This window comes from Geospiza fortis, unplaced genomic scaffold (genome assembly GCF_000277835.1).
Source record: "Geospiza fortis unplaced genomic scaffold, GeoFor_1.0 scaffold131, whole genome shotgun sequence".
Taxonomy (NCBI): Eukaryota; Metazoa; Chordata; class Aves; order Passeriformes; family Thraupidae; genus Geospiza; species Geospiza fortis.
The window spans coordinates 315,040-332,159 of record NW_005054391.1 but is presented as its reverse complement, the minus strand read 5'-3'; the positions used below and the strand labels follow the sequence as shown (position 1 = coordinate 332,159).

Here is a 17,120-nt window from a genome sequence, read left to right as displayed (position 1 = left end):
TGGCTGCAGGCAACTATGTCCATGAATCCTTCTGCTCAAGCTTTAGAGCAAAAAAAGAGTTCTTTTTTGATACTTCATTATCAAGAACAGTACTAGTTCTCCAGTCTGAGGACTCTCTGTAGGGGCCTCGATGGCTTTTTGATGAAAATTCATGTACAACTGTCACAAGTTGGTTGGTCTTCTCAATTCACCAAAACTTTTGTCAGTTTAGAAATTGTATGAACTGAAGCATTTTGACAAGCATATAAGAAGGACAAGAATGCATCTAGTATGACAGAATGTTGATGCTCTTTCTCTTATTTTTATCTGACCTCAGGGACAAGAAACAGCTGAGAGAAATTTTCTTTTTCCAAAGAATTGTAGATACTGAGCTGGGATTCAGAGGGATCCTTCTAATAGGAGCAAGAGCATCTGTCAAGCCAGTCTAAAACAGCAGTGAAAATGAAAATCAACATGCTATGAGCAATGTTTTCTTTGATGAGTGTGTTTATTTTCACATTTGTTCTCACACAATTACCTAAAGCTCTGGCACAACAACTGCAGGCAGAGCATTCTTTATGAAGTTTATTGTATTTCAATGTTCAATTCTCTCATTGAATGACTAGATTTTGGCTGTAATATCTCTCTGGAAATATTTCAAGACCTATCTGTTTACAACAGTTTTGGCAGAAAGCTGAGATAAGCTCAAAGTCCTGTGATTATGATTCATTGCTGTGTGAATAATTTCAGTTATCAAGTTGATTATATCTCTACATGCTTTTACACTATTCACATGTACACTGGGTGCATTCAGAGCCAGGGCTGTGCTTACCCAAATACCTTTTTCTATGCTAAAGAACAAAAACCTGCCGATTAATATTTTAATATTTTTCATATTTAATATTTTAGGTGTTTTTAATAGGTATTATATTCTTCTTCAGTTATACATTGTGGTTGTTTCATTTTTATTCATGCATTTAAATATTTCCTATTTTTTTCCCCAGAAAGGGTTCTTGTGAGCTATAAATACAGCTGTTACATCATTTTACCTGTGTGGGATATGGCATTTCATGTACCAATACATGATAACTTAGCCAGCACTCAAAATTGAATTCATCCTCCAAACCATGCTGCAATTAAACAATACCTGAGAAGCAAGCAAAAATATTTTGCTTTGGGAATGCCCACCTGACAGATGAGGTAACCTCAACTGATGTCCTCTTCTTAGCCCTCTCAGAAAACACTGGGGTGTAAGTCTCTCTTGCTCTTCAGAGATTTGTATGTACCCACATCTTCCCTTCCCACAGGAGCACTTTCCAGCTAGCCTGAACTGCTGGAAGAATTCACAGGGATGAGTGTTTTCTCAGACCATGGTCTTCCACTTGTGAGACACAGCAAGTTTAATATTTCCTTCATGGGTCCCTTGAATCACACCAGTTTTCCTGCTCATTCCCCTTTCTGTCTCATGTTTTCAATATTTCTTATTAGATTTCTTCATCCCTTTGTCTTCACTTCCCACTGAAGCGTGACTTCCTTCATGTCCAGGGTTTGGACTCTGATACAACTTGCAGCCATCCCACTCTTGGAAAGGGCAGAAAAAGCAAAAGGTGTTTGCCCAGGAATGGGTGTTTGTGCAGAAACTGCCTGCAGCCAGCCCCATTGCTCTGGGAATTCAGGGTGGAATCAAGGCAGTGAGTATTTTTTATGTCATTTGCCACAGAACTAGTGACCTACTGTGAGAATGGAAACCCTCTGGAGTCTTTCTGACAGAAATATCAGACATGCCATTGCAATCAGATTCCTCTTTGGATGGTTACCAGCCTTCCCAAATGCCCAATTTCTTATGTAATATTTGTTAATTTCTGTGGAGAATGATTTCATTCTATCAAGCAAGATTCAGTCCACCCAAGTAATCCTATTGCCTCAGACTGGATGGGACAGAGCTGGAAAGGGCTCCTGGTCTGATCAGCCATGCTAGAGAGAAGAACACTTCTGAGTCAATAGAAGGCATTGTGCGAAAGCTCCTGCTTCCAGAGTCACACCATGGGGCTGATGGACCAGTTCAAGAACACATAAACACTTACAGACCCTCCCATCAGAGAGATGGGATTTGGGGGAATACAGGGAAGCTGTTTGTGGGCAGGGCTGCCCTGGTGGCAGTGAGGTTTCTCTGTGCTTTCAGGGACAAGGTAACCAGCAAGTCAGAGGCAGCCATACAGGGCTCTCCTATTTTAGCTCTTTTTGGTGTTTTCTTTCCATCAGGTGTGGTGTACAACCAGCACACTGATTTGATGAACGCAAGCAAATTCTGCTGGGGCCTGTTGAGTTAACCTGTCTGTAAAACAGGAGGAGGCAGCTGATGACCTGAAATCCAGGCAAAGCTGATGCAGCCATAGCATTCAGCTCTCCCAAGATGTGAGGACAGGCTGCTACCTGAAAGGATGTATGTAAGAGGCTTTATCTGAGGAGATCAGACGCTGCTGGCCATGTTCATTTCTATCCAGACCTTTTGTAATGCAGTCTTCAGATTAAGGTTGTAAAGGAAAAGTCATCTGTATTTAAGTTTTGGCTGACAGTAGAACTTTGTAAAAATTCACTCTGGATTGGGAAGGACAGGAACAATGCATAGGAACAACATTTTTCCATTATTAGATTTATTAGTTTATAATACATGTTACCAGGCAAGAAGCAATTTACAAACATCAGTAAGGGTTCAATTGCTTTCTTATATCTCCCCCAAAGCCCTAAACAAAAAAACCCCACACAGATCAATCACTTAATGGATACAAGTGTTACAAAGTTTTAAGGATGCCCTAAGCTTTTAAAGGGCTGAATATTCGAAAGTAAGGCTCTAAGGTAAATTAGTAAGATTTTTGTTAATTACAGAAAAATCACAGGAAGGATATCCATCAGACCTTGACTTTTGCTCATGACTTCATAACTCTTCACTCTTTTCTCCCTGTATTATCCAAATCAGGCTTTCTCCATACTAGGCCTGGGGAGATTATTCCCAAAGAGAGGATTGTATCTGCAGAGAACACTGGCACTTTGAAGAGAGGGGAGCATAGGGGGATTGTGGGAGTGTGTATGTGTTTGTGAGCATGTGGAGATGAGATTTACACCTGTGTTCAGGAGATCCTCAGCCAGAGGATCAGCCTTTTCCTAGGTCCTCTCACCATAGACAGCCAGTTTGGCCCAAATTCTGGAAAAGGAAAAAGGATTGCAATGCCCCATCAACCCCTTGAAGATATTCTATGGAAATACGAGAGACAGAACATCTCTGGTTTTACTAGAGAATTCAGATGTTAATGAAGCAGAAGTAGAGTTGTAGAAGAAGAGGTTGGTAGCCACAAGGCAGTAAAATAGTAAATGAAGAGAGGAAAGGCCCCAAAAGAAGCAAGGTAATGAGGTGATGCTTAAAAAAAGACTGCATATGGCACTCAGTGCCATGGTTTAGTTGAGGTGTTAGGGCATAGGTTGGACTTGATCTTTAAGGTCCCCTCCAACCTTGTCATTCTGTGAATTCTGTGGGTAAAATTGAGAGAAAGAACCAGTTGTGTGACTGGGGAAATGGGACTGAGGACATGGGAGAGGGCTGGGAGATGCCAGTGGAATGAGTCACACTGCACAGTGACAGCGAAAGCAGAGAGAAGTGAGACATCAGGGAGGTGTAGAAAAGAACATGGGCGTCTCTTCTCTTACTTACTCAAATTTGGAGCTGAAAGACTGTCAGAGCAAAAAGATACCTGTTTTCAAGACAAATCTAAGTGAATGTCAGGGCCAGGAAGCAGCTGGTTGTTTATATGTACTTTTTTCTTCCCAAACCTACCAAAAAGCTTGTTTTCAATTAAAAAAGGAACATAAGGCTTTGCATGGCTCTGTAATACCCAGGTGGTGGCCTCCTCTTAAAGGAGCACATCCGCCACTCACTATCCTCCTGCAATGCTAAATATGCCTGAAATCCTCTTATGGTGGTTAATCTCTAACTTGGATCTTGCTACTGATACACTCCTAAGACAAAGGTCATATTTCTAGCGACAAAAGCAAAGAAAACAAGGTAGAAACATGGTGCCAGCGACGCAGTTGGATTTTATTTTTATTTTACAGCTTAGGGGTTATTCTAGCTAACAGGCTGCTTCTAGTCAAAACAGAACACAATTCCTCCCTCTGCTCTTCAGGGGGAGTGTTAAGATTGATTATCTCAATGCATTGTAGCTGCCTGTGGATACATAACCTTTCTGAATGCTTGCTTGTGATGGAAACTGTTCACTGTGTTTTGCAGGTACTTCTGAACTTTCAGCTTCATCCCGCTCTCTCTTTGCCTCAGATTTCTCTCCCATTTTCTTATGAGACTTGCTTTTTCTCAAATGCAATTTTTCTCTTTCTCGTCTCTCTTTTGCACCTTCAGGTTGCTAAAAGGCAGGGAAAAAATAGCAGGGAATTAAAAGAGATTCCTACAAGAACAACAACAACAAAAAAGCTCATTATTTTATTTCACTAAGTAACAAAATGTTCCAGTTTCTTCCTCACCAAGATCAGCTTTACCATGATGGGCTCAAATTCAAGGCCCAAGCCGGTCACCCTAAAGCTCAGCAAGAAGCAACACACATACTTTGATTTTACCCTGTATATGATAGAGGGGTCACAGGCTCAGTGGACTTGAAGAGGAGAGCAGACAGGAGGGAGAAAGAGAGGGGCTCTGAGATTTCAGCCCAGACTCCATGTTTCTATCCTTTCATGTGATCCATCTTTACATCCCTGATGACCTCTCAGTGCTGGCTGCAAAGACCTCACTGAAAACAAGGTCTGAAGGGTTCTCAAAGACACATTTATATGAGAAAAGCAATATGCAAGGAAGGAGATTAATTACCTTTCCCACACTGTTCCCCTTTCTGATCGTGGTGGTTTGAATTGCACTCACAGAGCTCTGAATGCAAAAAAATGCTCCATTTGAAGATACAGGTTTAAGCCCAAATTTCCTTTCAGATCTCTGACCTATTGCTCAGTTATTTGAGATTCACAAGTCCTTCACATCTCCCAAACTACAATTGTGACTGAGGGAATGGCAACAACTTGGTCTTCTTGAAAAACAGACTAAAATACAGCTCAACACATCCCACTGCTGATTACAGAAGGGCACTGGAATCCCTGCTTTTAACTGGAACTGAAGCCATAATTAATACATTGTGCTCACTATACCTAATCATACATCAACCACACACTCACAGACTTTCTAGTCACAGGCATTTTTGAGAAATTATAAATTATAAACCAGACAACCACTGGTGAATGCTGGCACATGAGGCAATGTAAATTTCCAAATGAAAGCAATTCAACAGTTCCTGAGGAGGAAAAAGAAGATTAGGGAATGCCCTTGAAATTTTGACCATGGTGTAACAGTGCTGTCATCATCATAATACTGCATATTCTTAGACAATTGGTCATGCAAGGACTATAATTATGGGACTGATCATGTAAATATGCTGCCTATTGAAAAGAAATTTTTCCCCCCTCTTTTGCTGTGCAAAGAGAGTTGAATATTACTTTTCCATACAAATTGTCAGTGTCAAGAACCTGGAATAAAAAAAAGGATACTTCCTTCTGTGGCTATTTGATGCTAATGTCAGGTGGGTTTCAAGCACAGCTTTTTGAATAGAGTGACAATTTGATGGGGTTTTCCTGATACTTAAAAGTGAGTTGGGATTTATTACCCTTTCTTCCATTGCATGATACAGCAGATACTATTCATCATAATAAAAATATATTAAAGTCTAGACAAAAAGTTTTCATTGGCTATTTCTTCAACACACACCAGACAAAATGCTCATGGCTCTGGACAGAATGATGGGGACAAGGATGAAACGGGCAGAGAATCCCCTGCATGCCCTTGCAGTGAAAATATATTCTGCTACTTACAGCAATAGCTGCTGCTGCAGCTGCGTGGTGACACTGCAGAAAGCAGATGGATGGGGTCCTGAGGGGTAAACGAGAAGCCTCTCAAACACTGCAGTGTCTGGCAGTGTTACAGACAACTCCACACAGGTTAAGTCAGGTCAGCAGCTTGAAAAAGTGAGCTGGGTCTTGCAGCAGAAGTGAAGCAAACCTGGGTTTGTATTGTCATGTTTTGCGGCCACAGTCATAGAAACCTCTGAAAACATTGCCACATGAGCCAGTGTGGTGTTTCATTTTGAGGATAAACATTCCTGAATAAGCCTGGACAGTAACACTACATCAAGAATCCTCACACTAATGATACAACTTTAACCTGGTTTGTGCTACTTGTAGTAATTTGAGACCACATAATATGAGAAATTCCAATTGGAGTTTACTTCTGCACCTCCCTCAGCAAAGTCACAGCAATTACACAAAGGATGAAGCTGACTTGGTTGGTTGGGCTTTTTTCTTCTGCAGTGATCTTATTACCTACCAAAGAAACTGAGCGTTTGCTTTTGAGATGCAATTGCTTTTCAAAGGACTCTGCAAATTCCTGAATGGAGTTTGATCTTGTCTCTGGACATGAGCTGTCTGCTGAAGGTGTTCTGCTCGCCTTCCTGTGGCAGTGGCATTTGACATCTTGGTCTTCTTGAAATTCCTTGGAGCCCCTGAGGTGGCCTGAAGATGAGCCTTTGGCAGAAGCATGAAGTCGTGTTGTACGGAGGGAGGAAAGCTTGGCCTGAAAAACAAAAGGTCTTTGTTGTCTATTGAATAGCAAAGCAGAACACACAAGGCAGATTTTTTTTCTGCCACAGACACTCTCCCAAACAGTGGTGCAAAGTGAAAGACTCTCCCCAGAATTCTGTATCTTTCTTTTTAAGTGTAGGAGAATCACACTGCCAAGACTTTGCTTTCTGGAGGCAGCAGGGGCAGAATTTCCTATTATTCCTGGATTTGTGGATATAAGTTTTGGCACACAATGAACATTCCAAATGTAAAGTGTGCTGGGTCCTCTTAGTGTTCACTGATACAAAAAGGAACTGGGATTCTTCATAACCTCAAAAGCTCGGGCCTTGCACCTGGTTGCACTTTCTAGGCAAGACTCTCAAAAAGCAATACCCAGCCTTTTGTGGCCAGATGAGTCAGGTAAGAGGTTTGATCCATGAGTGCTCCAGGTCTTATCAGCTGTTGGAATTTAGAGTGTGACAGCAGCCAATTCTCACCCAGTTCTTTCAAGTTTTCAGCATGGTCTACATGCAGACAAGCTGCTTTATTGCCCAGCTTTGAATTTTCTGCAGGTTTTTTGGGCAGAAAGATTAGTCTTCAAGACATTTGTCTTGAACTAATGAAGAAGCACTTTCAGGGTACAGAGGGACACATCCCTACCAAAGAAGTAGTAGGAAACAGACTTCTACAATTACAGTTACAGGACTGAAGTGAGAACGACTAGATAGTTGTTTAGTTTCTGTGTGATTCAATTTTCTGAGGCCTGGCATGCAGATAAAAGCTATTGATCTGCATCAGCTGTGTTTAATTGAATGTCAGCAAAGGAGATTAAACTAACACAGAACTGCTGTGTTCTGTGGAGTCATGAATTGGTGGTTTTAGAAGGGGACAGATGTAGAAGAGAGGCATGAGAAAGACACCACATATCTGGGGATATCCCAAACCCTGTTGGTGATTTTCAGGATGAGTAGCTGAACACAGGTAAGATGCAGATGGTGAAAGTTGTCAGAGATAGGAGGTACTGAAAATTACACCCCTGTAGGTGTCAGATTAAAGCACTCCAGGCACCCAGCTGCTGGCATACATTTTTGAATGCATATATGATTTGGACATTATGAGGAATTTCTTCACAGAAAGGATGACTAGACATTGGAATGGACTGCCCAGGGAGGTGATGGAGTCACTGTCCCTGGAGGCGTTTAAGGAAGGACAGGACATGGCATTCAGTGCCATGGTCTAGTTGACATGATGGTGGATTGGTCAAAGGTTAGAGTCAATGCTCTCAGGGGTCTTTTCCAGCCTAATTGATTCTGGGACTCTCTGTTTTGTACAAGCCTGGTACTGAGCCTTCAGCTACTAACTAACCCTGAGAAGTTCTGCTGGCTTTAAGGGAGCTGTGATTTTTTTATAACAAAGGAAGGTTTATCCCACCAGTTCTGCAATGCTTTCTAAGAAAATCCACTAGAAAACCTTACACTCAGTGCAGGGTTTGTGGTGTGTGTATTGGTTGTTTTCTTTATTTTAAGAAACAGGGGAAAACTAAACCAGCTGGGTATAGTGTTCACGTGAATCTACAAACTTTGGACTGCAAGGGACCTGAAATATGTCCTGCAGACAACTTCATTCATTCTGAAGTTGTGTGCCAGACATATTCCTGGTCCTATAAATGCATTGGACCAATGGAGCCTTTCTCTGAATAGAGAGGCTATGCATTCATATGGCTGTGGCTGCATCACACTAGACAGGCTTGATGAGAGATGCTGAAAATAATAAATCTTGCACCTAACAGAAGTGCCTATTTGAAGAGTGTTTGCAAAATCCATGGCACTAGTTCAATTTTTTTTTCCCAGGCATAAGCTTACTATGCCCAGTATTATGGACTGCCTCTGAGAGTAGTGTTAATGATTTCTGCTGTATTATTTTTACTTTGGTTTCAAACCAGTCAATACAGCTGCAAGTTCTGTAAGGTCATATTGTATTGTTACTTTAGAAAGCATCAAACAATTGCATTGTGCTCGAGGGACAGGAGCACACATGCCATGCCAGGCTCAACAAGCTAAATGTCTTCTCTGACATTTTAATGGCATCAACATATATTCCCTCCTAGAAATAAAAATTGTTTCATGGTAAAAATCACTGGTATCTGTTCCTAGAGGGTTTGGGGAAAAAGTCCAAACCAAACACAGGAGGACAGCTGAAATGGGGGATTGTATTCTATCAGTCTTGTTTTGCAAAGACTGTAAATGTTTTCTTTTACTAAGACATTACTTTTTAGTCTCCCTTCACAGATAGAATTACAGTTAAGCCCTTAATAAAAAGACTGCAGTTTACCTACTGATATGGCAGCAATGGTCCAGAAAAGGGACAAGCTTTTCTCTGAAATGCCCATCTGCCTCAGTGGGCTAAGGGTAAAGATACACTGACAGGTCTATGCAATCATATTGCTGTGACTGGGCTTTCTCTCACAGTGCCTGTGCATGATACATTAAATTCTCCACTATCAAAATGGGGATTTTTTGCCAGTGCTGTGAAAGCCAGAAGCACCAAGGGATCGCAGGGATTGTTTCTTATTCCCATTAGTACTCCTTTTTTCTATGTTGGGTAAAGGCCACTCATGTTCAGTGTATCTATCTACAAACCAGCTAATCTTCTGCTAATTGCCAATCTCAAACACATAAAAGGTACACAAACAAAAATACTTCACACAACAAAAATTGTTGTCAGTATAATTTGCCTTATCTCTTTCTCAGTTTCTGTTGTAGACAAGTTAATTGTTTACATCTTTTGGGCTTGAGCTGAGAGCTTGCCCAGCTGTCAGTAAGAACATTAATCTTCAGTGTGTCAGCACAAGTGTTCATTGTTTGCTGGAGTTTACACAATGACACGAGTATTTTAGGGATATTTTGGAACATCTGACATTCAGATGCTCTCCCATGGCTTCATTTCCTTCCAATAAGCTTACAGACAAGCATATATTTCTTAAAAATATTTTGGTCTGGCCTTCAATTGATCTATAATAACAACATTGTGGTAGATGTTCAGTTTAAGTTTAGTTTAAATTAAATGTCAGTAACTTCAACAGCTGTCATTTGTTCTGCTGCCACTCCTAGCAATTTTCTCCTGTAAGCAACAATGTGTATTTGAAGATGGATCCAGTATAGGGCTGTAAACTTCTTATCAGTTCTCCTTTGTCTCCAATCTTTTCGTTACAACAAAATGTCTGGGAGGTAAGATGTATTCTGTACCTAAATGATGTAGGGTAACTAAAATGTGACAAGGAAAGTCATAGCTGGAGGCTTCAAAAAAGGTATCACAGTTAATTTGTCTAAAGTTTGCCAGGGGAACCAGTTAAATAAAGGAGATGGAAACAGCTGACTCTATTATCCCCAGGCAGTTTTTACATTCAGTGTTGGCCCACAGCAACATACAGAGCTCTGAGCTTTCCAGGACAGTGGAGTCACACGTTGTTTTAGCCTGACAGATTGGAGTAACATGTTTTAGCTTGACTTGCAAGTGACCCAGTGTAGGATGAATATAATTTTGTGTTCCCCTCTGCGAAGTGTGAATGACAATAGCAAAAGCATTTTGCAAAGCCCATCTCAGTGCTGTTTGTGAGGGATACAAAGTTACTGGGAAAAAAAATAATGAAAACTGTTAGCTTGGGAGTTATTCTTCAAAGCCTTATCCATACTTAGGATGGGAGCTGTAACCATGATAGGATACCACAGGAGTTTATTTTTGTTTTTGAGGTGGAAGCAGTGGCTTGAATGTCTCATATAGCACAGGAAAAACTACAAAGACCAACACAGCAGTTTGGAGCTGAAAGTGATTTTCCAGCAGGACCACCATTTGTGCTTCCCTGAGAGCACTTTACTATGCAGCATCAAAAGGCTGGTGGTGCTGAAGCAGTTCCCATGGGCAGGACTGCTCTGCTGCTGGTGCCCTGAATGCCAGCCTTGGGTATGAGACCAAGTGAGCTGGCAGTGCTCTTTTGGCAGTACCATTGCACCTGCACAAGGAGCTTTTCCCAACAGCTGTGCCAGAACTTGCTGACTTGATTATAGACAGTGGAATTATGTCAATTTTCAATGTTAAGACAGAAGAAAGGGTACACTGTGTCCTGCTGTGGAGGTACTAGCTTTCAGAAGACATGCTCTCTAACAATTATCTTCCTGATAATTAGCACTGTTCTGATAAAATGAAGACAGTATTTAAATACCAGCGTTTTGAATCTTACAACAGTTATGATTTGCAATGAATCTCACTGTAGTTATAATTTGGAGTAACTGTGCAAAAAACACACATCCAGATGCAATAGCTCTCAAGTTACTGCTCTCAACAAGGTGATGCTTTTTCTGAAGGTATTTCCAAGGCAACAGTAGTGCCCATTTATTTAACTTCTGGCTTTGGTTAGACAAAACAAACTACTGCTCCTTACTACCAACTACTCAACTTCCAAATCAAGACTTAATTTCAAAATGTATCCACAAATTATAAAATCCCCAGCCAAATATTCCTGTCTCATTCCTCCAGTCAACATCTGGCACTGAGAAATAAAGCAGTTAAAATTTTCATCTTCTATATGAAACTAGTGGAGCAAGACAAATTTGTGTGAAGCATTAATGTACAGGTCAGATATAATTAAGAATACACAATATCTTTAGCTTGTTAAACAGTAACATCAAAAAAACATCAGAGCCTTTCTGTCAGCTAACTTAATCTAAATTCTAGGTATGGATTCAGGAATGCAAGTATAGCAAAGTATTTGAATAGCTACTAGCTAACTCTTTAAATAGCTTTTGAACAAACAGAATTCAAGGACATGCTAATATAGACACAAATATACAAGATGTGTTCAGCACCTTGCTGAATGGAAAGAGATTTGAAGTGCATTCTTACACTCCAGCTTCTCTTGAGGCCTAAAGAAATCACATATGCATGGATCTCTAAGTGAAAAAAGCAAAATACAGTGAAATTAATTAACCTCCTTCCCCTCCCATTAATAAATGTTATGTATTCGGCATTTTGATGGAATACAGCAGCAAAGCTCTAGCTCAGAGTCTGTCTTGCAATCTGTGGCTGAGGTGAAATATAAGAGTAAATAACAAATATGGCTGATCAGACCAGAAGTTATGAATGAAGGTTATCTCTCGAGCCTGCCCATGAATTCAAAGAGGAAGGAAGTGGTTTTGGACTAGTTGGTTTTTTTTAGCAAATTTGTTTTGGAAATGAAAAATCCCACAGCTTAGACCCTGACAGCTGAAGAGGAGAAGAACTTGCAAGGTGGAAACATAGAATGGCACCAAAAAAAAGTTTGGGAAAGATTAGCTGCTCCTCCCCAATATTTTAGCATTTACTTCATTGCAGCCATAATGATCTAAGGATATAAGTAAAAAATAGTTTGTAAGGAAACATGGTATCTTTGTTAAGACAACTGATGTAGTAGGAAAAAAAGAAGACAGGTTTAGACCACCTAAATGTTCTTTTAAAAGCTGAAATGAAAGCAAACATTCAGTTTAACCTAATTTTGATACTCAGACAGTTGTGAGTGGCCTTCTGCACATGAACCTGCCCTTTTCCCAACTCTTTTAAGAATAAAGAATGTATTTCTACCTTAAAATCTTACTTCACAGTTTAAGAAGCTTTGTTATGTGTTGTGTCATTGTTTTCAGAGTCAGATGTTTTAAAACAGGAGGGACTGCATCCTCTAGCTTAAAATAGAAGTTACACTTACCTGAAAACAGGTAAGTCTCAAAGGGTGAAGGGTAAAACTTCCTGGAGACAATATACTTGCATAATTAGGTCAAAATCCTTTTAATACATATGGAATTACACAGCTCCTCACATGAGAACAGACTTGTTACAGGCAGCCTTTATGTATGCAGGTGCAAAATGTTTTGATGTCTACCAGGTTGTGCTGAGCAGCCAGAACAACACTGTAATACATAATTAGGCAGCTGCTACACACTTCTTACATTTCTGGCCCTATCATTACTTTTCTTGGAGTTTGCCAGTTTTTTGTATTCCAAGACCCCAGAGGCTTGATGCTGTCAGACAGCTAAGCTCAAAAAGCAACTAGCAGCTGCCAGCAGGAGTTGAATTTACTTGGCAAGGTGTCCCATCCTCCTCATACATCCCTGGGGCCGTGCGTCTGGGAATGGAACTCACATTTATACATACACCACGTGCACAAACAGAGAAAGCTGCACACAGCTCTTACCGGCAGGGATGCTCTCCTTTCACTCCAGAGCTGTGGCTGACGTTTCTTGTGGCCTCTGCCTTCTTTCTCCTCATCGATCAAGTTGTGGCCCCAGAAGCTGCTCATCCATTTTGCAAAGAAAATATCATCATCCTCATCATATTCCATGCACAGATGCTCCAAACTTGGAGGGGGGGGGTGGTGTCTCCCAGCCAGACAAGGCAAAGCCAGACAAAGGTCAAATTCCACCACCAAGTCAGTAGCTTCACACTGTTCTGCCAACAAAGGAAGCAGACGGAGTTTCACCCACTCTTTCTGCACTCCCTCCCCAAAACCTGTCCCACAGCAGCCCCAGGCACTGTCTAAACATAAAGTCAGCCCTTTCTCATCTCTTTTCAACTAGGTTTCCTTTAACCTTTCCATTGCAGCGATGTCCAATATGACACTGCCCCAGGGGGTGGGTGGCAGGGCTGGGGCTGCTCTCTGTGCTGCTGCTGAGTGCCCCAGCTGTCAATACCAATGCAGAATTGCCCACAGTTACATGCCTGTGGGGGGCAGACCCAAAGTAGGCTTGTGATTTTTGAGAAGCAGAATTGACATATTGATGTTGGTCAGAAGCTGGCACAGCTGCTTGCAGAGACCTGGCTGGCTCTGTGGGAGGGAGCACAAATGGCCCACTCTTCCCATGCTGCTCTCTCTCTCTCCTGACTTCTGTTGCCTCTGCTTTTCCTTCAGTATTTCAGAAATGTCATCTGCCTAGGTTGAAACCCTTCCTAAAGCAACTGCTCATGCATTTTTGGGTTATGACAGACAGTGCAATCTTGCAGCTGCTGCTTTTCACCTGAGTGATTTCATCTGCCATATCAGGGGTATGGGAGGCCCTGCCTCACTTGAATGCACTCAGGGTAAAAACGTGCTGGTTCCTCCTCACCAGCCTTGGGTGTAAACCATACAGGCCTTGCCTCTACCACACAACAGAACAGGGCCAGGGAATGACTTCTGGCCCTCAGACTGAGTGTCTAAACTGACCACATGGTGTCTGTGCTGAGGGTCTCCTCGAGGCTCTGTACTGCAATTACCACACTGTGGCTGTAACACTTTGTTGTCATTTTTATGTCTCCTTTATTTAAAAATCTCTGATATAACACAAAAACTGTTGTGGCTTACTAAACTGTTGTCTGCATGGTATGAAACTGGAAGATGTGTTATGTGCTTTGGGGCCTGGCAGGAGGACAATGAGGGCTCTGAGGCTGTAGAGCCTGTTAGGATGGTGCTGGAAGGCTGCATGGGAGGAACAACCCAAATTAAACTTCTTACCTGTCACCACATTTCTCTTTATAGAGAAAAGCAAGGCACAATTCTTCTCAAGAATATTTCTGGGTTTCACATTCTCTGAACCTCAGAGAAAGAAAAAACAATTCTTATGTCATTTACTGTTCCTGTGTCGTTCACAAGTGGAATGCTTTGTGGAAGACTGTTTACCTGAAGGGAATTGGTAACTGGATTCTGGTGTGAGTGTTTTGATTCACTGACCAATTGAATCCAGGTGTGTGTGTGTCAGGACCGTGGGCTGACAGCCATGAGATGCTGTGCAGTGGAGCGCAGTTGCGCGCTTGGCAGATTCAGTTTAAATGTAAAGTAATATAATGTAAGATAATACAGGATAATATAGTATAATAAAGTAATTAATTAGCCTTCTGATAAGATGGAGTCCTCCTCATCCTTTCTCCCTGCCACGGGGGTGGTCTTGTTACTATACTTACTGGAAGCAAACCCTGGTGTGTGCTGGTGTTCTGGTGCCCAGGCATTGCTGTGGAGATGCTGGTTGGTCTTGGCCAGAAATATGCCAAAAATCTTGCTGGTAATTTGGCATTACAGAGAATCAGTGGTCCAGCATTAAACCTTTTCCTCAACCTGTTTAAGACTATGGATGTAGCTACAAAACTCCAGTTTCATTCATGGGGGCATAGGTGTGAGGTGTAAGTAGTGTGGGACTGTTCATTCCCAACAACACAGGTGAAGGGAATGGTTGGCCATGGATGTCTGTGTGCCCAATCTTACCTTGTCCAGGGCAGTAAAGAGGGTGATTAGCAGAGTGACCTGACTACATGGGTATGCAGATGGCATTGCCTCAGGTGTTCTGTATGAGAGGCTGGGGACACAACCATGCCTGCAGCAGCCTGGACAGGAGCAAGAGGGATACCTGCAAAACAGTACAGTAAGGAGACAGCTGAAGCAATGAAAAGGATGTGTAGGATGATTTTCTAGGTGGGGAAGGACCCTCTTGGCCATATTCAAGCAGCCTGAATTTGACTTACATCCTGGAGCCACCCATCTGTACAGGCAAGGCACATCTGAAGGCCTGCAGGAAGCATGATGTGGGTGGAATTGAGGCTGTCCCAGCAGGAAGCTATTGACCTGTTGGATACATATTTTCTATTGTGAGGTGACAGGGAGAATGGGGAGAAGGTTTGTCCCACAGCTTTGTCCAAATATGCTTACATAAATAGTAATAATCCATCAATTAAAGGACATTTCTCAAGATGTTTACTACCAGGCACGCACATACACTGACTCAGAGTGCAGCAGGGCAAATCTTAGTTGGGATCCTGAGGTGTTTGCTTTGCAATCTTACTGTTGTTCTTATTTGCAGCCCTTTTTTCTTCTGTGCAGTATGTCTTCTCACATTTCCCTCCTACCTACAATGAAATTTTCGCATGAGATGACTGGGGCTGATTGTAAAAACGTATCAAAAACGACTCCATCTTCAGCTGAGTGCTCCACGGAAATAAGTGGAGACAGGAACATAAGCTTCTTCTGCCTACAGGTAAGGATTTTGACTAGGCACAGACACACACATGAACAAAATTCCAGTATTACATATTAAATTATTTTTATGACAGATTCAATTAATAATTGGGAAGAAAACAGGAAGATTTAATTTATAACAAGGATTGCTCCAAGCCTCTTAAGTACAAAGTCTTAGAAAGTTTGAATCAGTCACATTAGCTGAAACTTCACAGAATTAGAGAATCAACCAGGCCAAGTTGGAAGAGGCCACAGTGTATCATCTGGTCCAACCTCCTGCTCAAGCAGGGCCATCCCAGAACACAGGATTGTATTCAGACACGTCTGGAATATCTCTAGTGTGAAAATGTGTGTTTTATGATTTGCTTTCACAAATATTAAAATGAATATTATATGTATTATGTTAGAAAGTTATGTTGTATTAATTTTCTTAAGTAGTGTGTTAAATATAGTTTTGGGTTATAACATCATGTTAAAATAGAAACTATGCTATGTAGGATACTTTTTTTAAAGAAAGGGCTCGCACCAAGATAGCACCCAAAGGACACCTAAATCTTTCAGAGAAAGAGAATTTATTGCTCCATTATCAGATGAACTTCTTCCTGCCTTGCTCAGCCCTGAAGACGCCCTTAGGATTAATAGGAAGAAGTCGACACTGACCAGACAGAATCCTGTACTTGAATGGAATTTATGCTTCATGTACAAGGTGTGTGAATATGCAACAGGCTATTGTTTTTAAGCGTTAATCCTCTGTTAGCGAGTGTTTTTCAGGCTTATGTTGTCCAGAAAAAGGTACCCAGACAGTCTGTAACTCTTTTGTTTCTATTGTCTCATATTGTCCTCAATCTCAATTGTTAAAATTTTTATTACTCTAATTATATTACTATTTTTATAACCATTTTGTTATTATTAAACTTTTAAAATTTTAAAAGCAAGTGATTGGCGTTTTTCACATCTAGTGCGGGAGGCTCCACAACCCCTCTGGACAACCTGTTCCAGTGCTTCTGCACAGTAAAAAATTTCTTCCTCATGTTCAGGTGGAACTTCTGTGCATCAGCTTCTGCCCGTTGCCTCTTGTCCCATTGCCTGGCACCACCGAGAAGAGCCTGGATCCATCTTCTTGGTATCCCCTCCTCAGGTGCTTGTGACATTGATGAGGGCCCCTCTCAGCCGTTTCTCCTCAAGGCCGAACAGGCCCAGCTCCCTCAGCCTTTCCTCTTAAGAGTCCCTCAATCACCTTCGCTGCCCCATCCTGGACCCGCTCCAGGAGCTGCACATCCCTCTGGTACTGAGGAGCCCAGAACTGGACACTTTCCGTGCGAGCGGCTCAGAACTGCTTCGGCACGGACCGCTCCGATCCCGAGGCCATTCCAGCGCTGTTTCCCGGGGAGCGCCCCCGAACCCGGCCCCGAGCCCGGCCCGGCCCCGCCCCGCGCGGGCTCCCTCACAGGGCTGCGAGTGCCCCTCCGCGCCG

General features: G+C 41.9%; 1 protein-coding gene across 1 annotated transcript; it reads right to left on the bottom strand.

The window, feature by feature from the left end:
• Positions 1-4,175: 4,175 nt before the first annotated feature.
• On the bottom strand, positions 4,176-13,015 carry LNP1 (leukemia NUP98 fusion partner 1). Its single transcript, XM_005425625.2, has 3 exons — positions 12,860-13,015; positions 6,407-6,652; positions 4,176-4,391 (listed from the first exon to the last, which is right to left on the bottom strand). The coding sequence occupies exons 1-3, from the start codon at positions 13,004-13,006 to the stop codon at positions 4,176-4,178; spliced, it is 609 nt and encodes a 202-aa protein (XP_005425682.1). The 5' UTR covers positions 13,007-13,015.
• Positions 13,016-17,120: the final 4,105 nt, after the last annotated feature.